The 24047-nt window shown below is 41.8% G+C and overlaps 1 protein-coding gene across 2 annotated transcripts; it reads right to left on the bottom strand.

Annotated features, from left to right (window-relative positions):
- Positions 1-1496: 1496 nt before the first annotated feature.
- Positions 1497-23361, bottom strand: LOC107374142 (uncharacterized). 2 transcript variants are annotated; one of them, XM_070547605.1, is made up of 18 exons: positions 23221-23361; positions 23028-23050; positions 16182-16245; positions 15894-16099; positions 15723-15803; positions 15606-15653; positions 14986-15168; positions 14757-14915; positions 14618-14678; positions 14454-14544; positions 14222-14363; positions 12009-12113; positions 11804-11903; positions 11493-11718; positions 11331-11405; positions 11149-11251; positions 7856-7971; positions 1497-2141 (listed from the first exon to the last, which is right to left on the bottom strand). In XM_070547605.1, exons 2-18 carry the CDS (start codon positions 23031-23033, stop codon positions 2060-2062), a joined length of 1848 nt encoding a protein of 615 aa, XP_070403706.1. In that variant the 5' UTR covers positions 23034-23050; positions 23221-23361; the 3' UTR covers positions 1497-2059. The 2 variants fall into 2 exon arrangements, with proteins under 2 accessions (XP_070403706.1, XP_070403704.1); XM_070547603.1 differs by having other exon boundaries at positions 23202-23360.
- Between the last annotated feature and the right edge of the window lie 686 nt (positions 23362-24047).

Genomic DNA, 24047 nt, shown 5'->3' with positions numbered 1-24047 from the left:
TAACCGCACCCTGCAGAGAATTGTGACGACAAACCCATTCAAAAATGTGGGGGAGATCCACAAAGAGTGGACTGCAGCTGGAGTCAGCGCTTCAAGAACCACCACGAGGAGACTCATGAAAGACATGGGATTCAGGTGTCGCATTCCGTGTGTCAAGCCACTCTTGAACAAGAAACAGCGCAAGAAGCGTCTCGCCTGGGCCAAGGACAAAAAGGACTGGACTGATGCTGAGTGGTCCAAAGTTATGTTTTCTGATGAAAGCAAGTTCTGCATTTCCTTTGGAAATCAAGGACCCAGAGTCTGGAGGAAGAGCGGAGAAGCACAGAATCCACGTTGCATGAGGTCCAGTGTAAAGTTTCCACCGTCAGTGATGGTGTGGGGTGCCATGTCATCTGCCGGTGTTGGCCCACTCTGTTTCCTGAGGTCCAGGGTCAATGCAGCCGTCTACCAGGAAGTTTTAGAGCACTTCATGCTTCCTGCTGCTGACCAACTTTATGGGGATGCAGACTTCACCTTTCAACAGGACTTGGCACCTGCACACAGTGCCAAAACCACCAGCACCTGGTTCAAGGACCATGGTATCCCTGTCCTTGATTGGCCAGCAAACTCGCCTGACCTTAACCCCATAGAAAATCTATGGGGTATTGTGAAGCGGAGGATGCAATACGCTAGACCCAACAATGCAGAGGAGCTGAAGACGACTATCAGAGCAACCTGGGCTCTCATAACACCTGAGCAGTGCCACAGACTGATCGAGTCCATGCCACGCCGCATTACTGCAGTTATTGAGGCAAAAGGAGCCCCGACTAAGTATTGAGTGCTATACATGCACATTCTTTTCATGTTCATTCTTTTCAGTTGGCCAACATTAGAGAAACAAACATTTTTTCATTGGCCTTTAGAATATTCTAATTTTATGAGATACCAGATTTGATGTTTTCATTGGTTCTCACCTATAAATATCAAAATTAAACGTAATAAACATCGGAAATACATTGGTCTGTGTGCATTGCATGAATATAATGTACAAGTTTCACGTTTTGAATGGAATTACTGAAATATTTTCAACCTTTTGATGATATTCTAATTTACTGGCCAGCACCTGTATAGACAAAATATCCAAAAACCGAGCTTCAGGCATTCTGTGAGATCTTCATCACGTCGCCTCCAGGAACAGACATCCCCTTTTCTCCCTTGCAACACACTTCTGCTTTCTTTGGGGATCCTGAAGCATTCTCAAACCAGAGATCTCTCCACCAAGATCTGAGGATTCAAGGGGCCTGTCTTCCAATGTCCTTCCTTTGTTTTAATTGCATATATATATATATATATATATAATATATATTTATTATTATGAAAAGAGCTACTTCAGAGGCAAATCTTCAGGCACTTTTTAGAGTATTTTAAAATTAATTGAAATAGATTTAAACAAAAAGCTAAATCAGTTTTGTAAGTGGTCCGGCACAAGGAAAGTTTAAACCGACAAAACCAGAAACTTAAGTCTAAAACCGTCTTTATTTGTCGGGTTAAGAAGAACATTGTGTAATACACTAATACAAGGTGTACAGTTAAAAATGAGAGAATAAACAGTTAAAACCAGCGAAGGTATAAAAAATTAAAGAAAAGAAAGAATACACCTGTTTCAGCAGCCGATAATTTTACATCAACTCTGTATTTGGCTAAAGTTTAATTCTGAATAAAAGTTTCTTCACTGATAATACTGAAAAAACGTGTCGTAATAGAATTGCTTCATACATTTCTGTTAGCGGGACGTAAATACTTCCGAGTGTAGATTTCACAAACCTTTTAAATTATAATGGCAGTTCCTTCTGAACACACTCAACATGGAACCTTTAATACTTCAAAATTAACCAAGCTGCATTGTAACGGTATGTAGTCGAGTTCAGTGATTAAAACATAGACAACTATCCTTCTAGAAACAGATACTTTAGCAGACAAAGCTGTAGAATTATGTAGAAACGGATGACTTGGTTGAATTAAGAGATTCTGCTTTATTTGGAGATCAGACAGAAGCAGATGGAAGATGTCTCGCCCGCCGTCACTTTTTGCCCCACTGGTCCGTTTGGTAAGGACGAAAATATTTCTGGTTCCCAAATGCTTTCCCCTCGCCAGCGCCCTGCCTGCAGGCATCAGAAGAGAAACACTGACAGGTTATCGTTTACAACCTTCTGAAGGAGTAGATGATGTAATGAGGAAAAAAGAAGGTCGTCAGCCACATCGGGGAAAGAGAACATTTAAGTATAAAAAACATAAATAGACAAACACGGGATTGTGGGTAGATCACAAAAGAACATCTGAATATCGTGAAAAAATCTGGGGAAGGTGACATTTGAAATCGGCTCTTTAAGAAAAATGTCAAAACGTCAGAATAATGCGACCGTTCGGCATTGAGTGATGTCACCAATCAGCCATAGACATTAATAACGTTACAGTTGTTTGCTTCTGGTAAAGGACGCTTTATTTTACGCTTTTCAGTAGGGATGCACCGACGGATCGGCATTTGATCGTAATCGGCCGATAGCGCCCCTATCGGTTTTGATCGGAATTTGCAAAATAGATCAAAGCAGACCGATCAGCCGTAGGGTTGTCACGGTAACCAGTGTAGCGGTAAACCCCGGTAAAAAAAAAAAAGTTGACAATAATAACCGTCTTGTTTTTTAAAAACTATATTATCTCGGTGGGTTTACCGTGGCTGCGGTGTAGGCGCGATGACCCTTACCAGCCACCGTATCGTCTGCCGAAGTTGCCGGCGGCACATGCACGCTTTGTTGTTTACAACCAAAACTTTCTTGAAGCTAAAGCTGAAATAATGGTCAAAGGAGGAGACGGCAGGAGGACATTTATTATCCCTCAAAGAAGACAAAGTGGGAAGTACGGGCATCTTTTGGATATTTGAAGAATGCCGAGGGAGTTTATAGAAGACGGCTATCCTGTTTGCAGCACGTGCAGAAAAAGTGTCTGTGAAGGGCAGCAACGCTTCAAATCTCATGACACATCTGCGTGACCATCACCCACAACTCTGCAGTCAACGCAAGGCAAGCTAACGTTAGCGTTTTAGCTAAAATGCGTGATCTGAGGATTTGGGTTGAGGGACGATGCAACGAGTCGCTATATAAAGCAGCCGCAGCGCCGCTACCTGCATATAAACCGTGTCGCGGACACCGCCATGTTGAAATGACGCTATGCATTACGGGCTCCCAGGGGCAGATAAGAGTTGGTCTCTCTCCGAGAATAATTATGAATTTAACAACGATTACTGCCTGATGACATTTTCCCAAATCTGCAAAGCTCACCGGAAGGACACAAACCGAGGACAATATTTTCCTGATATACGGTTTATTACTCAAGTAAGGGTAAAAAGTATCTGATTAGAAGGGTACTTGAGTACTGAGTATCATCAGATCTAATATTTTTAAATGATGACATCAAACAAACATGAAATAAGAAGTTATGGGCAAATATTGGTATTTTAAAGACTAAAAGGAAAAAATGTAAACAAATAAACAACATAATTACAAAATAACACATTTTAGGCAAAATTTAGACACAAACTGAGGACAATATTTCCTGACATACAGGGTTTATTTAATTGTGTGAAAATGTAGCACGTTTAAAAAAAATACCACGATAATACCGAAAACCGTGGTAATTTTGGTCATAATCAGTGTTGCCAACTCAGCGACTTTGTCACTGTTCCTAACGACTTTTTGACCCCCCTCAACGACTTTTTTTCCAAAAAGCGCCTAGCGACAAACTTAGCGACATTTCTCAGGACCCGTTGCTACTTTCTGTAGAATTTTCATGTAGATATTCCACACAGATTAGCAACAAAGAAACCGTTTGCACTCTGAACCGTTCTTCCGGGAGTGAGGAAAGAGAACGATAATCTGCGCATGTGCACGAGGACTGACCAATCATAAACCGTTTTCGGCCGGTCTGATTCGCTGAAGACAGAGTACAGCTGCAGAGCTGGAGACCGCCGATTTACGTCTGCTGCTTTCATATTGCTGCAGGCTCACGCTTCTACTAGAGACGGCGCAGGCGTCAACCTGCCATCTCTGGTTCTGCAGCCGTCAGACACTTTGGCTTTTCCTGCATTTGGCAAATACAGTCATCGGGAGTTTCAACTACCGTCCCGTTTACACACGCAGCTCTGTGGCTCATCTGAATTTCCTTCAGTGACACAGGGATGGTTATACTTTGAGACATCCGCTCCCTTTTGCTCGGTGCGCCGTTATTATCACGATGGAGAGAATACACAACAGAGAAGTTGAGAAACTACGAGGTGTAAAAAAACAGCTTTTTAGGAAAATGTCTGTGAGAATGAGAGCAGGAGGTCTGAGTTATATCCTACAACAGAACTGTTTGGATCACCACACCATATCTGTCTTAGTGCCACTTTATTGGTAGTTTTGGAATTTATTGTACATATCAAAGCAATTTGGGCCATTTTAATCATACTAATTAATAACTTTAACGTATAACATAGTTTTTATTTTCCTCCCTTTTAGTCCTATTATATTTAAATATATATATATATATATATATATATATATATATATATATATTAGATGCTATGGGGAAAACGAACGCTAATGTGGCGTGATGACGTCATCAATATGTAAATTAGCATGTGACGTCATCTGGCGACATCTAGTGACTTTTGGGGGGAACTTCAGCTACTTTCAGTCAAAAACAGTTGGCAACACTGGTCACAATAACCGTGAGGTTAAATTTTCACACCGTGACAACCCTAATACAGACCATTTTAGATTAGGTTACATTTCCTTTATTCCGAGATTATGTAGTTTGTAGCACTCATTATAATGTTGTAGAAAATTTCTGGCCAATCCATGTGATCGGTATCGGTGATCAGCATTCTTTGATATCGGTATCGGTGATCGGCAGCAAAGAACCTGATCGGTGCATCCCTACTTTTCAGGGAACATGTTGAGAGCAGATGTGTGGGACACCACAAAGAACCATAAGTTATGGCGTTGGGAGGCGGTTTGCCGTATTTTTCAGCATTAGGAACTTAGAAACGATGACTTTTAAGAGGCATCACTGCTGCTCATATTCTTTGCCCTCTATTGTGCATCACCAGCAACTCTTCCCAGTTTACAAATACTGAGTGTTTGGCGACGTCTGCTGATTTCCATCTAAAGCAGTGGTTCCCAAACTTATTTAGCCGCGCTCCCCCTTCTATGTCCCGACCATGTCGACGCACCCCCCCACGTTGGTCCAAAACTGTTTTTACCACTTGAGAAATCTCTCCAAACTGCAAAGGTTGGTGTCAAAACATGAACTTGAAATGGTTATCCATGCCTTTATCTCCTCCCGTCTAGATTACTTTAACACTTTTCACGTGTTTTAACAAAACAACCCTTGACCCCCTCCAGTTGGTCCAGAACTCTGCAGCGAGGCTCCTAACTGGAGCAAACAGAAGAGCTCACATCACTCCTATTCTAATGTCTCTGCACTGGTTACCAGTTAACTTTAGAACCCTGATTATAGCTTTCAATGCTCTACACCAGGGATTCCCAAAGTGTGGTGCGCGCACCCCTGGGGGTGCGCGAGCTGCCGCTAGGGGGTGCGCGAGGTGAAAAGTGTAATGGCTGCGGAGCTCAGAGAAGTCTGTCATGTGTCACCATTATTGTAGAAACTCATTTGTGGGTGGGCCAAAGAAAAAGTAAGTGGGCACTAAATGTAAGTGAAAACAAGTATATTTTTGCGCGCGTGTCCTCCACATGTGCCCTAGCTTCATAATAACAATGCGCCGAGCTTCAGCACTCTGGCCTGCGCACGCCGATATGTTCCGTCGCGCGCGCGCGCGTGTCCTCCGCATGTGCCCCGGCTTCATAATAACAATGTGTCGAGCTTCAGCACTCTGGCCTGCGCACGCCGATATGTTCCGTATTTGATCATTTTTAACGGTGTTGGAGGAATCTGAAGGTGGTGAGTCATTCTGGCAGATTGTAATTAACACCTGTCTCATGCAGGTGTTCTGACATTGTAAACCTCACACACAGAACATCGTGGATGTAACTAAATAACAAGAAATGATTCCCATTCAGGCTATTGACAGCGCGCTGAAGATCTGAAGTTCAGAGTGCGTCTGTCAGAGGTCAGACGTGTTCCGGCTGAACCACGGCTCACGGGTGCACAAGTGAGCACATCTGGGCTGGGCAGAAGTAATTTTACAACATTGGTTTAAATAGCGCCAATAACGAGACGCGGTGACTTGAGCGGCTCTGCCGCGCGCGTGCGCACACGCACACAGATTCAATAAGCGCACACGCTGCTTTAACTCCGGTGCCGTCAGACTGAAGGCAGAAATGAGTGCTGCCTCCACCGTGATAAAAACTTTTAAGAGGTTATTTTTCATTCAAGGTCAAATTAAGATATTAGCTTCTGGGATGAGTCGGGTCCGCTACAGCCAGTGACTCCTCATGAACCTGACCACATCTCATGTTACTGCAGCATTTGTTATTCCAGTCCGCATGACAGCGGATCACAGATTCAGCCACACCATAAAACAGCAATAAGTCGGTCTGAGGTAAAAGTGAACATCATGGCTATATCTTTTCCCCTATTGACATTTGATTACGCACAAGTAGGTGATCAGCTCAGGTTTACGCAGAGCAGAAGGAAGGAGAGCGCTCTGGCCGCACAGGTTAAACGTTCCTACTTTAAGAAAACCGTTAAATTGCATTGTTCATGTGCTACCTGGGCACTCTAAATATTTATTTAAAATGAAATCAAAGGAAATTGTAATGGTATCAAATGTTTATTAATTACTATTTAAAAAAATGAAAGTGATGGGGAATTTTTTTTAACCCTGTCTGTTTAGCTTGACATCTGATGAGAGAGAGAGAGAGAGAGAGAGAGAGAGAGAGAGAGAGAGAGAGAGAGAGAGAAAGAGAGAGAGAGAGAGAAAGAGAGAGAGAGAAAGAGAGAGAGAGAGAAAGAGAGAGACATGCCCCGATGTGGGGGCGGCGGGGGGGGCGGGGGCGTCGACATGGTCGGGACATAGAAGGGGGTGCGCGGCTAAATAAGTTTGGGAACCACTGCTCTACACGGTCAAGCTCCTCCCTATATTAGTGAACTGTTAAAGCTTTATGCTCCAACCCGAGCCCTCGGGTCCACACACCAGAACCTTCTAGAAGTTCCAAAGACCAGCTATAAAAGTCGAGGTGATCGCTCCTTCCAGACTGTTGCACCCCGACTCTGGAATGATCTTCATTTATCCTCACGCAGCACTGACAGTCTGGATACTTTAAAAAAACAGCTAAAGACCCTTTTATTTAAAGCTGCTTTTACCTAAATCTTATTTTCTTATTTTTAACTCAAAATTTTCATCTTTCATCTGTTAATGAAAATTTATAATTTTATGACTTTTTTCTGATGTTAATCTATTTCTGTCTTGAGAGCATTTTGATTTTATGATGTTAATCCATTTATGATTTTATGACTTTGTTTTAATCTATGTGAAGCACTTTGTGATTCTACGTCTGTGATAAGTGCTATATAAATAACATTTACTTACTATTATGTAAAGTAGAACACTGTAATCACTTGTCTTGTGTAATTTTTATGTTGCGATTATGGCTCAAAGATTAGAAAACCAACAACTGTCACATAAAATTTGAAAATTTCAAAAGCGCAGTATAAACAAACAGGTTACTAAAGAAGTTCATTCATATGAACTCAAAGCATGCTTGTTTCAGTTTCTGAAATGGCTAAAGAAAATTTTACTTTTCCACAATATTCTTATTTTTTGAGAAGCACCCGTAGGTTGGAGTAAATGAATGCATCTTGATCTAAAAGCACTAACTTGAGGTTCTCATCCTGCAGGTCGTGAGCTTTGAGGGCAGATTTAGAAATTCCAATGCCTGGAGGAATTCTGTCTGGGTATCTCACAGCAAGCTTCATTCCATTCAGAGTATATCCCTGGAAGAAGGGAACAAAAAAAAGAGGAAAATTTTCAGCTCTTTCAATAGATTTGACCAAATTTTAACATAAGAAATGCGAAACCATATATTTTGCTTTAAAGAACCAAAAATGTGTAAATGGGGAAAAAGGAAAGCGAGCTAATATTAATAGTTCAGCTAATTACAGTTGTGGTCAGAAGTTTACATACACTTGTAAAAAATATAATATAATGGCTCTACTGAGTGTCCCATTATTTCTAAAACTCTGATTTTTCTCTGATAGAGTGATTGGAACAGATATTTCTTTGTCACAAAAAACATTCATGAAGTTTGGTTCTTTAATGTCTTTATTGTGGGTTAACAGAGAAAAGTGATCACATTTGCTGGGTCACAAATATACATACAGCAACATGAACTAGCAATTTTGGTGACTTAGAAACGTGTCAGTGAACTGGGCTTCATAGCATGGCCTCTTAACTTCTTGTGAGGGATTATGAGTGACTACAGCGGGTGACTTCTCTTAGGCCAGGTAAATAGGGCTCATTGGATACAAACGCCCACAAACGCTACAATGGGAAAGTCAAAGGAGCTCAGCATGGATCTGAAACAGCGAATTATTGACTTGAACAAGTCAGGAAAGTCACTTGGGGCCATTTCAAAGCAGCTGCAGGTCCCAAGAGCAACAGTGCAAACAATTGTTTGTAGGGCTGTAGCGAAGCCTCGACGAAGTCGACGGCTCGATTCTAAAAATTTGTCGACGTCAGATCCGGAAGTCGACGCACCGCGCCCACTTGTTGCATCCCCAGGAGTTTGTAAATAGAGGAGGAATCTGCCTGTTTTTCCTCTAGTTCGCCCTCTTCTCCGCCTTCACTAACATCTCCGCCAAATACCGAAGACCCGGAACAACGTCCGTCCACTACTAGATTATTTTCCTGTTTTGCCCCTTCGTCTCCCGGCAACGGACAACAACTTCCGGGGTCAGATGCGCTGCTTTGTGTCTATCGCAGATGTAGAAAATCACCGGGAGCGCTTCTCCCTTAATAAAGGAGCTTCTTTCAGACATGAGGAGAGCTGTTTTGGTGGTAGCAGTCTCTCCTCCGTGCTGGTCTGTTTGCTGCTTGGTGTTTTTGGTTTATTTAAACTTGGTAACTTGAACTTAACGTTGGTAAAGCTACTGTTAGCATCTTCGCTAACAGCTTCTTGCGTTGGGATAAGCCGTTACGTTTTGGTTTAGAGTTCATCTTTTTTGTGGTGCAGATCTCCCTTTTATTACATTTAGAGTGTTGTGGGTTTTCGGTTTAGTTTAAAATATCACCTTGAGTTTGGTTTAACCCGTAACAACACTCGCCTCACGCACATAAGTGACCAAAACAAAGCAGCATGGAGACACTCCATCTTCTACCACCTCTCAGGCAGCAGCCTGCACTCCCAAGTTCTACACGTCACCAGAACATAACCAACCGCAACACAATAAAAGCAGTGTTATACAAAATGGAAGGCCTGTAGTGTTTATTCTCTTACAGTAAGAATTTATCAATTTTTTTGAGGAATTTATTTGAGATTTTCTGGTTTTTGTTAATTGTGCAATAGAAAAATAATCATTAGATTAATTTTCTAAATAGTCATTAGAATAGTCGACTATTCGATAAAATAATCGTCAGAATAATCGTTTTAAAAATAATCGTTTACCCCCAGCCCTAATTGTTTGTAAGTATAAGGTGCATGGCACTGTTTCATCACTGCCAAGATCAGGAAGAAAACGCAAGCTATCACCTGCTGCTGAGAGAAAATTGGTCAGGAGGGTAAAGAGTGAACCAAGAATCACCAAAAAGCAGATCTGCCAAGAATTAGAAGCTGCTGGAACACAGGTGTCATTGTCAACAGTCAAACGTGTTTTGCATCTCCAAGGACTGAGAGGCTGCCGTGCAAGAAGGAAGCCCTTGCTCCAAAAGCGGCACCTTAAGGCTCGACTGAAGTTTGCTGCTGATCACATGGACAAAGATAAGACCTTCTGGAGGAAAATTCTGTGGTCAGACGAAACAAAAATCGAGCTTTTTGGCCACAATGTCCAGCAATATGTTTGGAGGAGAAAAGGTGAGGCCTTTAACCCCAAGAACACCATGCCTACAGTCAAGCATGGTGGTGGGAATATTATGCTGTGGGGCTGTTTTGCTGCCAATGGAACTGGTGCTTTACAGAGAGTAAATGGGATAATGAAGAAGGAGGATTACCTTCACATTCTTCAACATAACCTCAAATCATCAGCACGAAGGTTGGGTCTTGGGCGCAGTTGGGTGTTCCAACAGGACAATGACCCCAAACACACATCAAAAGTGGTAAAGGAATGGCTAAATCAGGCTAGAATAAGGGTTTTAGAATGGCCTTCCCAAAGTCCTGACTTAAACCCCATTGAAAACATGTGGACAGTGCTGAAGAAACAAGTCCATGTCAGAAAGCCATCAAATTTAACTGAACTTCACCAATTCTGTCAAGAGGAGTGGTCAAAGATTCAACCAGAAGCTTGCCAGAAGCTTGTGGATGGCTACCAAAAGCGCCTGATATAAGTGAAAATGGCTAAGGGACATGTAACCAAATATTAGCACTGCTGTATGTATATTTGTGACCCAGCAAATGTGATCACTTTTCTCTGTTAACCATAATAAAGACATTAAAGAACCAAACTTCATGAATGTTTTTTGTGACAAAGAAGTATCTGTTCCAGTCACTATCAGAGAAAAATCAGAGTTTTAGAAATAACGGGACACTCAGTAGAGCCATTATATTATATTTTTTACAAGTGTATGTAAACTTCTGACCACAACTGTATATCAGTTTTAAATTATTTTCAAACCTACTAAAAAAAATCTAAATAATTTCAAGGCCAAACCCTGCAGGTACTGGAAATAAAATGAAAACCTGAGTGCAGACTACATAAAAAGGAAGGGCGGCACCGTGGCCTGATTAGTTACTCTAAAACCGGGATACGCTCATTGGTCTAACTACTTCAGGGAAGCAACAGGTTCGTGTTTAATGTGCTTAAAGCTTTTGACTGCCTCGTGTTTACATTCACACCCAGTACATTTGACACTTAACTCCTCCACCCAGAGGAGATGAGCTGCTTCAAATAAAACTGAAATCTGGTAACGGTTGGACGCTTCTGGAGCCCCTAAGCTTGTTCTGGGTTCAGTGCACTCACATGAAAGCGCCTGATTGCTTCATCGCAGTGCTCTGGTTTAGTAAAGTTGACAAAGGCACAGCGTTTGACGGACAGAACCTTTGCACTAATAACATCACCTGCCCTGCAAGAGAAAACCAGATACTCAAACCAGCTGAATTTAGAGCACTGAAACACATTTTTATACACTAAACAGGTCATACTTGCTAAACAGGTCTTTAATCACGGGCTCAGGTACCGGATAAGTCAAGTTTCCCACCCAGACTGGAAACAGCTCCCTGTGACAAACAAGAACATTACGATGAAAACATTCTCCAGTTATCTGCCGCTGGTCAAAAGCGTAGCATTAGTGGTCTTTCACTTACAGTGGTGGTTTTTTGTCACTGTTTGTTGGTTTAGCATCAACAGGTTTTGGTTGATCTCCTACGTTTGGTATATTCTGGACTGGACCCAACAGCGTGCTGGGTGGTGGGGTTTTGTACGCATTATACGACTGAGCAGAGACAGGGCTGGTTTTGGCTGAGAGGACCGGAGACACCCCGGTGACGTTCACCACTTGAGCCAGAGGGACCGTGCTTTTTAAAGGAGCTCCTATAACAAAATTTCTATTATTGCTTCATAAGGTGATGCCAAGTTTAAAAGAGAACAGGAGCTGGGAGTCTATGATCACACTGACCTGATTGGTGGTTCAATTTGGACAGAACCTCTAAGGCCTTATTTACCGTCCCATGGATAATTAAAGCGTTGGAACTCTGTTCCCGTGTGAAACCATACTCCTGAAAGAAAAACACAATTACAGAGCAGCACAACTCCTCAGTGAATAACACAATAAGATCATGGAACGGTTTGAGCACCTATTTAGAAATATGAATGTTACGCACCATTAATTGTATAATCTGCACTCTCATGAGTTCCTGAGCAGCTTCTGCATATGAACTGTCCAGTTTGAGGACATCCCTGAAGGCCTGAGCAGCCTCTTCATACCGCTGAAAGAACAAAAAGAGGAAAAAATATTCACCACTCTGAACAAATGTCAGCCTTTACTTACATCATCCAGTCAAAACAGGAGGAGGTGGTGTTGACACAAGGCCAATGTGAGAGGAGTCAGAATAACCTGAACTGTAAATAAACTGTTCAGGACAGCTAGTCTCGTCTGATGACAGCAGAAAAGTGGCTCGTTGTTTTAGGAAGAGGCACTTGAGATTGATGCTTTTCCCTGGTGTCCCACAAGGTTCAGTCCTTGTTCCACCCTCACATTTGCATTCATCTACTCTGAGTGAACTATACGTCAATTTAGGGCTAAACGTCAGCCCTAAATTGACAGTAGAGGTCTTTGTATGATTAAAATTTGGATTTCAAACAATGCCATCATTTTATTATCAAAGCTAAGTTGTTGTTTTTCCTGACTGACCCAGGATCTGTGGTGTTAGCCGCCTTTACACAGCTGGGTTCTTGAGGCAGCCCACCCCATCATGGGGAGAAAACTCTCCATACATATTCCTTGTTAAGGTTCACAGAACCACTGTGCACTTTAAGGTTCACACTTTCCCCGTTAAGGAGTCGAAAAGCTCGGTTCTTAGTCCATAACTGTTATATTTACATGTCAGCTAAATTATTAGGGTACCACGCTACAATAAACCTCCCCTTATGAATGGCTAATTTACAGATGTATCAATAATTTCACTGACAACACTTAAAAGTGTTTAATTTGTATTCATGAAATGCAAGAACAAAACAAATCCAACTGATTTCTCGCCAAATCTGTTACGGTTGCTACATAAAACACGAGTCTAAGCTACAACCTCTTAAGCATTTGGAAACTATTTTTGCTGTGAAGAGGTACGGAATTGGTAAGTTATCCTACAATTTACATAAACAACTTTATGTCCATCCATTTTCATCCGCTTATCCGGAGTCGGGTCGGGGGGGCAGTAGCCTAATGGGCCATTCCCATCTGTACCGGGTCGGCCCGGGCCGGGTAGCCCCAGTCGGCCCCAGCCTGGCCCGGTTGATTCCACACATCCTTGTCTTAAGCCCATGTGGGCTGATTTTACCCACCAATCAGAGGCTTGCTCTAATGGAAGGTGTGAATTTGCTGTCAGCAGTGGGTGTGTTGGCCCTGGTCGGCCTGAAGCAGACCCCCTTGAGAAGAGGGCTGAGAATGAGCCTTGGTTGGCCCGGAAAAATACCAGGCCACCCAGATATGTAAACAACCTACGCTACCCGGCCCGGGCCGACCCGGTACAGATGGGAATGGCCCAAAAGGCGAGAGGCCCAGACTTCCCTCTCCCCAGCCACTTGGGCCAGCTCCTCCGGGGGAATCCCAAGGTGTTCCCTGGCCAGGTGAGAGACATAGTCCCTCCATCGTGTCCTGGGTCTACCTTTAGGTCTCCTCCCGGTTGGACGTGCCCGGAAAACCTCACCAGGGAGGCGTCCAGGAGGCATCCTGACCAGATACCTGAGCCACCTCAACTGGCGCCTCTCGATGTGGAGGAGCAGCGGCTCTACTCCGAGCCCCTCCCGAATGACTGAGCTTCTCACCCTATCTCTACGGGAGAGCCCAGCTACTCTTCGGAGAAAACTCATTTCGGCCGCTTGTATTCGCGATCTCGTTCTTTCGGTCACTACCCAAAGCTCATGACCATAGGTGAGGGCAGGAACGTAGATCGACCGGTAAATCGAGAGCTTCGCCTTCTGACTCGGCTCTCTCTTCACCACGACAGACCGGTACAACGCCCGCATCACTGCAGATGTAGCACCAATCTGCCTATCGATCTCACGCCCCTGTTTTCCCTCACTCGTGAACAAGACCCTGAGATACTTAAACTCCTCCACTTGGGGCAGGACCTCATCCCTGACCCGAAGAAGGCATTCTACCCTTTTCCCAATCAAGACCATGGTCCCAGATTTAGAGGAGCTGATTCTCATCCCAGCTGCTTCACACTAAAAATATGTTGAAAAACAATTTAAAGCCAAATAGCAACTCTTGACTCCTGGTAGTTTGTCCAAATAAGAGAACTTTTACCCCAAATCCTGGGATAAATGAGTTCTTCCACGAGAATATAATACATGCATGCGGTGTGACAACACTTACCCTTAGACCCGCCAGAGCTCTGCCCTTCCTAAACAATCCTTTAACCCATCCTGGAGAAATCCCCAGAGACAACTCCGCATCAATCAGGGCTTTCTCGTAATCTTGTAACTTCTCAAAACAAAACGACCGATTGCCAAACAGCCTGCGACAGAAAGACAACGGTTCAGTCGAACAGCCAAAAATCACAACAGCATAAGGAATTTAAAAGAAAACAGAAGAGACTGGTTCTTACTTAAACTCTTTAGGGTTGTATTTAATTGCATCGGTGAAATACTTCACAGCTGTAAAATAATTTCCTTCACTCGCAAACTTATTACCCATAACTAGAGGAGAAAGATGAAGCGTTGGTTAAAATAAAATAGAAGATTTTATAATAAACAAGTAAACAAAACATACCTGCAAGCTCAGTGCTTATTTTAACATTATCTTCAATGGTGAGGCTGCTGGGAGCAGAATTCTGTTTAAAAATAAGATTATTATAATTACCACAAACGTTTATCCCATTAACCAGATGTCACCATCCAAGATATCGGACCTTTGTCTGGACCTCCTCGCATGCGTGGTTTCTGTCAGGAACGCCTCTATACTTTTCCTTCTCTGGGCTCCTCCTCTTCTCACATTTGGGCTTCTGCTCTAACTGCCGCTTCACTATCAGCGCAGCTTTGCTGACAAAAGTACTCGTCATGTCCAGTTCCTGGAGAAACAACACTGTTTTCTAAATGGCTCGAGGACATGCAGACCTGTTAGGGTTAAACTGGCGATACCTCTGAGGCTGCAGAGTCGTCCTTTGTGTCATCTTCAGCACTGGACTCCTGCTCACTGCTATCCGCCTCACCATCTGTGTCCTTATCTGCAGCTGGTGGCGTCACGCTGGAATCAGGATCCTTTTTCTTTTCATCGTTAGCGGATTCCCCTTCCTCTTCTTTAGACGGCTGTGTAGCACTTCCCTGCAGATCAAAAGAAAGTTAGTCAAAGTCTGCGGTTTGCTCCCGTTTAGACTCGGTCTGAAGGAATAGATGTTGAAGTGGATTTACTTAAAAATTACAAAAAAACAACCGATTACACTGAAAGCTTTAAACAGATCCATATACTGTCATTGATTCGTGTAAGTATCACTACACCAGACCAGTTGTGCTTTACGCATCCATTTTTGGAGCTTCCTGCATCGGGAGTGTTGCGGCTAGCTGATGCTGCTATTAGCATTCAAAATGAATCATTAAATCTACGAAAACCTGGGATGGAAATTGTTCATACAGATGTTTTGTGTTTTGAGACTTCAGAAATCTTCTTTGGTCATGGCATCCATTGCGACTAGACGTTAGCTCATCTATCGAGTAAGAAATAACCTTACAGGCTGCAGGTAAGACGTTAATTCTTTCCTCACCCCTTCATTTTGTTTTTCCTTCTCCATTTGTTTCCTCTGCTTCTGTTTCTGTCGGACGAACAAAAACAAAATGAATTCATTTCCACGGCGGCTCCTGATGAAGAACCCAGTGTTTACCTGTTTCTTGAGCCGCTTCTTCTGAGCCTTTTCTTTGCTTTTTCTAGCTTCTTGTAATAATCTGGCCTTGCGTTCGCTATCCTACAAGAAGCAAAAACAACAAAAAGACACTGAATAAGTTCATGAGTGAGCATGAATTTACCATTTACTTAAATGCTAATGCGTACTCACGCTCTCCTTTGGCTGAACCTTCAGAGATGGGCTGGGATGGTCACGGGCAGCAGGGTAATACGACTGAGAAGACTGGTAAGCAGAGCTGGACAACCTGGTGTGGCCTCCACTTAATCCTCTACTATTACCCTGGTATCTATGGTAACTGTTATGATTGTGAGGCCAGGAGTCAAAATGATCCAGATCTAGATCATCATATTCAACACCTGTTGGAAACAGACTCTTTCTTTACACGCAGAAATAAAAAAGAAAATTATTAAAACGTGCATTTCCTTTGCATCTGCTTACCAAGAAGGCCACACGCCACTATCCTCTGCATACGAAGGCTGTCAAACATGCCCACAACTTTTTGCTGAAGAGGAGAGAAAATCGTGTAAAGCACACGAGTGATCAGAAACGACCATGACGACGTCTGAGACTGAACCTCAGAGCCAGAGCTGCCTGCGTTGAGAGATGCTGAAATAAAACTCCTCTTAAGTTTCACTTTACTTTATCCTGAAAGGTCTGACCTACGTAAGCAGACGTGGCCCTTTCTTTTCTAATTCAACACCAAGTTTAGGATGTCCTTCCCTTCATAACGTCCTTGACAGCTGAAAAACTTGATCAAAGAATGCAGATTATTTCACTTTTCAGGTTGTAAAATTTTAACTTTTCAGAGATAAATAAAAATAAATGTCAGATGGTTTTATCAAATGGAGCAAAGCCACATTGACCAAGAACAATAATGGCAACTCGCCAGCCTCTATCAGTAGTGTAAACAAGCTCCACGTAAACGAAGTGTGCAAGAAAAACCCTAACCCTAACCCGAACAACATCAATAACTTCGGAAAAGACAAGAAACAGGTTATTAAAGTTAAATGTGTTTACTTCAGTAAAGTTAGCAAGATATTCACACATTTGACTTTTGCGGCTCAATACTTTCTGAACAGAGGGGTATTTAGAAACATAACATACCTCTTTGGTATCATGGCATGGTAGTGAACAAGCTACAACCTCGTTTCTTTGAAAAAAAAAAAAAAAAAACACTGTCCTCAGCTCCCAAGAGCTAAATTGTGCTCTATGAGACCACGAACCTGCCCGAGTGCTCAGGGACCGTCTGAAAATAAACCAACCAGAAACAGCTCTTGATCAAATATTAAAGAACACCACCCCTGTACACTGCAGTGTCACCAAATTCTTAAAATATAACACTACACACATGTTGTTCATCCTACAGTGGTTATTGTAATCCAGTAACAGGTTTTTTTTGTATTTAATTTTTCAAAGTTTTTTTTAATTTTGATATCTGCTCCATTTTAAAATGTATTGACACCAAGATCATACAGCACATTATTATTGGATCAAGTTATTATTTATACCTTATAATTATCTACATTTCCTACAATGAAAATGTTATTGACACCAAAATAATGCCAAATAATTAGCACTTACATCATCTATAGTCTGCACCTTTTATTTATTTATATTTTTTTGTACTTCTCTGATTTTGGTGAATTCTCTGATTTTGGTGAATTCTTTCAACTAAGAGATTTCAATAGCTCCTACACTGTAAACTCTTTTGACACAAAATCACGCAAGCTGGTCAATACGTAGTAGGGATGAGCGAGTACACCACTATCTGTATCTGTACTCGGAATGGGCGTGGCATGACCCGGAAGTGGGCATGATTTAACTGAAAGTAGGTGTGGTTTACATCAATCTATTATTTTAAGTCTGAAATTGATATGGATTGATCAGAAGTTGATATGTGTATTGTTTATTTGAAAACTATTTACAGAGCAGCCTCAGAATTGAGATTAAATATTTTGATCACAATAGTAAAGGAACTATTACAGATCAAGTGTTCCAATAAAATCAGAACATTAATATTTAAGTGCATGGATTAATACATCTGAACTCATGCAGTAGGAACTATGAAATATGAAATGCTAGAAACAGACACAACTTTATATATTTTTTTTATTTTAATTTGATTAAACTAATTTTTTTCTTAACGTTCTTGGCATTTTGCCCCACACAAAGTTAAAAACAATGTGGACTGAGGTGTGTGTGTCTGAGAGAGATGGAGAGGGTGAGAGGGAGAGAGATGGAGTAAAAAAAAAAAAAAAAACCCCGACCGGAGCGGAGGTAGTGACTGATGCAGCACGTCAGCTCTGTCTTGTCAAATGCACCAGGTAAGTTACGAAAAAAGTAACTTTAAATATTCAACCGAAAACAGTGAAGCAATCACAGCGAGATCCGTTACAGTCTGTGTGTGCGCGCGGATGAGCCGCACGGACTGAGCTCCTGCCCGGCTAGAGTTTTGTGCGTAGGGAGGGGCGGGCACTCTATGTGACTGGCCAATCACAGAGCGTGAAGACAGTCAGTTACCCAATGAGGATTTTCCTTCAGCAAGATTACAGATATTTACGAGTTTTACACGTTTCATGCTCGTACTCGTCAAAAATGCTTTAGCCGTACCGGATACTCATCTGAAACGAGTATCCGGCTCATCCCTAATACGCAACTCCTCTTAATACTACAATATTTACTTTTAGGAAAAAATACTTCTCTCATTTTTTGTGATTTTTAAAAGTTTTTTAATTGCAATAGCTTCTACACTGTAAACTGTTGACACAACATCATGCATGCTGGTCAACACTTACGTGCCCTACATACTACACCTTTAACTTTTTTGAAATAATACTTCAGATTTTTGTGATTTTTTTTAATAGTTTTGTAATATCAATAGATCTTACACAGTAAACATAAGTGATGCAACATCATGCCTGCTGATCAGCACTAACATGCTTTACATACTACAACTTGGAATTATGGATAAAATAATTCTCTGATTTATCATTAATTTTTTAAGTACGTAATTGTAATAGCTCCTACACTGTAAAGTCTAGGGAGGCAAAATCGTGTCTGCTGATCAACACCAACATGCTGTATACACAACATTTACTTTTTTCAAAAAATACCTGTCTGATTTTTGTATAATTTTTCAATCATTGAAATGTTTGTAGCTCCTACACTGTAAAAGTTAGTGTCACAAACTCATGCGTGCTACTCAGCAGTAACCGGCTCTACATACTCCAACATGATGTATTTTTGTTAAAAAAATACATCTGATTCCTCATTTATTTTACACTGTAAACTGCAGTGACACACAAATGGCCCCTGCTGATCACAAATTTCCTCGTACTCTTTATCAATACTTACAAAATTTACCAGTCAAGAAATTTTAAATTTTTGGATCATTAACACTTGGTCATTTGCGTTTTCCATTTTTACGAGGTTAAATAATTTGATCAAAACAACGCACCTGATCACCTTTGCTTATCTGTGTTTCTCCAAAAACAAATCACACATCAAATATATCAACATAAAAGGCACTGATTCAGAAATGTCAAATTGAATTAATTATTTACACCGTACACCTAACATGTACTACTTTAATATCAAGTGGATGTCATGTACCTGGGCAGAGGTGAGTCACACCACCTCCTCTCATCAGCTTTGAGTTAATTCTCCACAGGTGAGGAGCAGAGGGAGCGGCAGCTGCAGGAGATTCCCAAATCAGGGACGCGGGTTCAAAAGGAGGATGGAGACACCTCACTGTGATGATTGCACCAGTTTAGGTAGCCCCAGCCACTTGTTTTGCTCTTGTTCGTTCAAGTTTAGACTCGCTCTTTGACTATTGGATTAATGACCTCGGACCGTGTTTTTTGGACTACGTTTTGGATTACCCCTTACGCCTGGTGTTTGTTTCCCTTCCCCTCAGGATCCTCACACCACCTGCTCCACCCTCGCTGTCTACGTACTCTGGATTTCACACATCACGTCCCATCCTCCTCCGTTGTTCCTGTTTGGTTTCCCTCTGCTACCTCGCCCCTCCTGGAGCGCTCACCCTCTGCCCAGCGCTCTCCTCGGCTTCCCCTCCTCTCTCGTTCATTCCGAACGCTACACAGACTTGAGCCGCACCGCTCACTCCCACAGGACTTCCCTGTGCTGTTTCTGTTTCCGTCTTGTAATAAAGAACTTTATCAATCTGCCCGACGAGTAATGATTCTGCATGCCTTGGGTTAGGCACTTACCTCGAGTCATGAGAGTGGAAGCTAATTCCAGAGAGAAGGAGCCAAGACCTGAGAAAGCCAGATCAACTCTAGACCTGTACCTAGTTTGTGGGACAGTCAGTATGTCCATCATCATGCTTATGTAAACAAAGTGTAGAGTAAAGTAATCACAACATTTAAGTTATGCTGTGATGTAGAGCACACCTCAGAATTAAGACTTAAAAAAACAAAATACTCGCATACTGGCCTCTCTCTCACACACACACACACACACATACTTGACAGGTATGAGTAAAAAAAGTGACAGAGAACAATTAAACTAATTGTAAATAATAAATTATCCTTTCCAAAATACAAGTACTTTGCATATGAAAGAAAAGTTTGCGCTGCTTTCCTTATAGTGCATCATCATTCTTATGTAAACAAAGGACAATCAAGTCCTCGGCTCACAAATCTGAAGTTGTTCTGTCTTGTCCAGTACAAATCCATGTCTGTTATCACACATTCGTAGGACTCCAGGGCTCGTTTATGCTGACATTCAACAGATTTTTACCTCTGGTCAAAACACTGCTTTCCTCTCAGTGTCTTCCTTCTGTGTTGGTCAAACTGTGTTGGTTATTTTTCAGAAAAATTATGTTAAATGGTAACGTCACCTATCAACATGCTTCCCCTGGAGTCTGCTTACAGCATGATTTCTGCATCTTTTTGATCGTAAACTAACAATTGTGTCTGTATTTCATGAGAAAACATTTATGTAACAATGAACGCGACAGGAGACATGTCAGCAATTAATTTAAGGTATTCAAAAGTCCCTTTAAATCTGAAATATTCTTGCAAATGTGGCAAATAATTTGTTTATCTTGCTTTTATTCTAAAATTACAATGATTTTAAAATAAATAAAAATTAAGAGATGCATTTTTTCTAAAAAGTACAGCAGGTACATGCTGATCAGCATGCATGATTTTGTGTCAGAGTTTACTGTCTAGGAGCTATTAAAATTACAAAACTTTAAAAATTCACTAATAATCTGAGAATTATTTTCCCCCAAAAATAAAGGTTGTAGCATGTAGAGCAGAATAAGTGATGACCAGCGGGCATGCTTTTGTGTCAAAAGAGTTAACAGTGTCGGACCTATTGAAATTAGAACATTTCAAAAATTCATAACAAATCAGAGAAGTATTTTTTCCTAAAAGTAAAGGTTGTAGTATGTAGAACATCGAAGTATTGACCAGCATGCATGATTTTGTGTCAACAGTTTACGGTATAGGAGTTATTTAATTTTTTTGTTTTAAAATATCACCAAAAGTCAGAGGGGAAAAAAGTGTAGTACTTTCTCTAAAAACATAAAATGTGTAGTATCATCAGCATCAAAACTGATTTTCTGTGAGAATTTGGTGACACTACGGTATGAAATGGAGCAGCTTTTGGAATTTGTATTATTAAAAGTTTCACACTAAATCTAAACTGTATACCTGGAATAAAATAAATAGTGTCGTGTGATCAGCGTGTGTGCAGTGTTGTATTTTGTGAATGTGGTCACACTGCAGTGTGTAATTGTGGACTTTTTCCACAAAGTTTATCTTCAAACGTTTCTGGTGTGGCTATTTGCTGACGGTCCCTGAGCGCTCGTTTTGCTCTGTCGGCCCACAGATATCAATGGAAGGCGTCGGGAGCAGAGTACGACAAAGAACGTTTTTTTTTTTTTTTTTTTTAAAGAAACTAATGGGCCATTCCCATCTGTACCTGGTCGGCCCAGGCCGGGTAGCCCCAGTCGGCCCCAGCCTGGCCCGGTTGATTCCACACATCCTTGCTTAGGTATGCAAGGAATGCAGTCAGAGACACTTTCAGCTTCTGGGTAATCAGCATGATAATGAATGATAATGAATTGAGCATGTCTTAAGCCCATGTGGGCTGATTCTACCCACCAATCAGAGGCTTGCTCTAATGGAAGGTGTGAATTTGCTGTCAGCAGTGGGTGTGTTGGCCTGGTCGGCCTGAAGCAGACCCCCTCGAGAAGAGGGCTGAGAATGAGCCTTGGTTGGCCCGGGAAAATACCAGGCCACCCAGATATGTAAACAACCTACGCTACCCATAATGGGCCATTCCCATCTGTACCGGGTCGGCCCGGGCCGGGTAGCGTAGGTTGCTTACGTATCTGGGTGGCCTGGTATTTTTCCGGGCCAACCAAGGCTCATTCTCAGCCCTCTTCTCGAGGGGGTCTGCTTCAGGCCGACCAGGACCAACACACCCACTGCTGACAGCAAATTCACACCTTCCATTAGAGCAAGCCTCTGATTGGTGGGTAGAATCAGCCCACATGGACTTAAGACAAGGATGTGTGGAATCAAACGGGCCAGGCTGGGGCCGACTGGGGCTACCCAGCCCGGGCCGACCCGGTACAGATGGGAATGGGGCTTAAGATGTAGCTTGTTCACTAGCTTGCCACGATACCAAAGAGGTATGTTATGTTTCTAAATACCCCTCTGTTCAGAAGGCATTGAGCCGCAAAAGTCGAATCTGTGAATATCTTGCTAACTTTACTGAAGTAATGTGTTTAATGGGCTTAAAGATATGAATGAAAGCAGCGTGACGTAAGCATTACATTTAAACAAGGATTGTTCGTCATAAACGGACACGAGACTGAGATACATCATGAGTGAGAAAACTTAACTCCACAGGAATGAATGGGAAAATAATGACAACAAAAAAAGTTTCAAGTATGTGACATTTTCCTGCTCTCTGACTCAATAGATCACTTTAGTGTGTTTGAGAAACACCGGAAATACTTTTAATAAACATGTATAACCCTTCGGTAGAAAGAAACGCTTGTATGGCTGTGAAAAACATGCAATTATTCACATTCAAAAGTATAGATCAACTAAATTTGACTATAGGTGGGAAGGGTTATGAGCCGGCCTGCACGTGCTTATTTCTGGGACTCCGGGTTGTTTTCTGATATTTCCCAGTGAGTAAGGTCTACGTGACTCCGACTATCTGACGTTCAAGGCAGCGGCGGAGCGAATCAAGGCCGTTACCGCTTTTATCCACTCAAAACGATCCAAGGAGAGGACTTACCATCATACGGACGTCCGTAAACTCTGAGAAAGGAAGAGAGGAAACAGACGATGTGAAATAAGACGTGTCTGACGCTCGACTCAAAAACTTTAAGCCCTTTGTTTGTCCAGTGTAACTAACTAGCTCATTAGCTAAACTAACTTCTCAGCAAACCCGAATAAAGCCTTTTCTCACCCGTTTCATCTGTAAATACCTGCATGGTTCCGTGAAGACGCGCCCAAAAAACGCCTTATTATAATTACAAAACCAACACGACAACATTTAATGTTACATTACTAAAGCCAATTTTAGCAGCCTCTAACTTCAGCTGCGTTCGTGCCCAAAGCTTATTTTCTCAGAAAAAAAAATAGATAAAAGTGGGTGGGAGGATTATGCGCACGCGCACTGAAGCACCAGCGCTACAAACACTGCCGCCCCCTAGTGGTGACCTTTGTAATAACAATAGAGAATTTAAACAGCAGTTATTTTACCTGTTCCATTTCTCATAAAATACATAGATTTCAAATAGAAAGACATTAAAGCAGCATGACAAATGCCCCCCAACAGTATATTCTTATAAAATCTGATGTCTTGTGTGTAATTGTACCTGTACTTTTATTTTTCTTCTTTTTCTCCAGGTGTATGTGCGGCTGTCATGAGTGAATTTCCCCACTATGGGATTAATAAAGTCTATTCATGAAGGACTTACAAGTTTATATGAAAACAAAAACCTAAAAATTATTTTGTGACCTATTGCCTGTTACTAAACATCGGCATGCTGGGATGGGAGCATCCTGGCTGTTTCACTGTTGTCCAGCTACTCTCTGTAACCCTAAATAAAGTATCTTCCTGAACATTTCTGCAAGAATTTTTGCAGCAAGAACCGAAGCCCTGGTTAAAATAATAGTGGTATTTTATTTAAAGCCTATAGGTACTTCTTTGCTCAAGTTACAACTATTTCTGACCACTTGTCAATGACATTTTTATCTCTCACCACTTTGCATCATTTAACTCCAGACAGCATGCAGGCTGTATTTCTGC

Source organism: Nothobranchius furzeri, chromosome 2, assembly GCF_043380555.1.
Source record: "Nothobranchius furzeri strain GRZ-AD chromosome 2, NfurGRZ-RIMD1, whole genome shotgun sequence".
NCBI classification, from domain to species: Eukaryota; Metazoa; Chordata; class Actinopteri; order Cyprinodontiformes; family Nothobranchiidae; genus Nothobranchius; species Nothobranchius furzeri.
Note: the sequence above shows the minus strand (reverse complement) of the source record. Positions and strands in the feature narration are given on the sequence as shown.

Bases quoted from the DNA above. Each gene is read 5' to 3' on its own strand.
- LOC107374142 (XM_070547603.1), bottom strand. From the start codon at position 23,226: ATGCAGGTATTTACAGATGAAACGG. The intron at 23,051-23,201 runs GTGAGAAAAGGC...TTCCTTTCTCAG, and splicing joins GGTATTTACAGATGAAACGG to AGTTTACGGACGTCCGTATG. The intron at 15,654-15,722 runs GTAAACACTGGG...TTCGTCCGACAG, and splicing joins AGAAGCGGCTCAAGAAACAG to AAACAGAAGCAGAGGAAACA.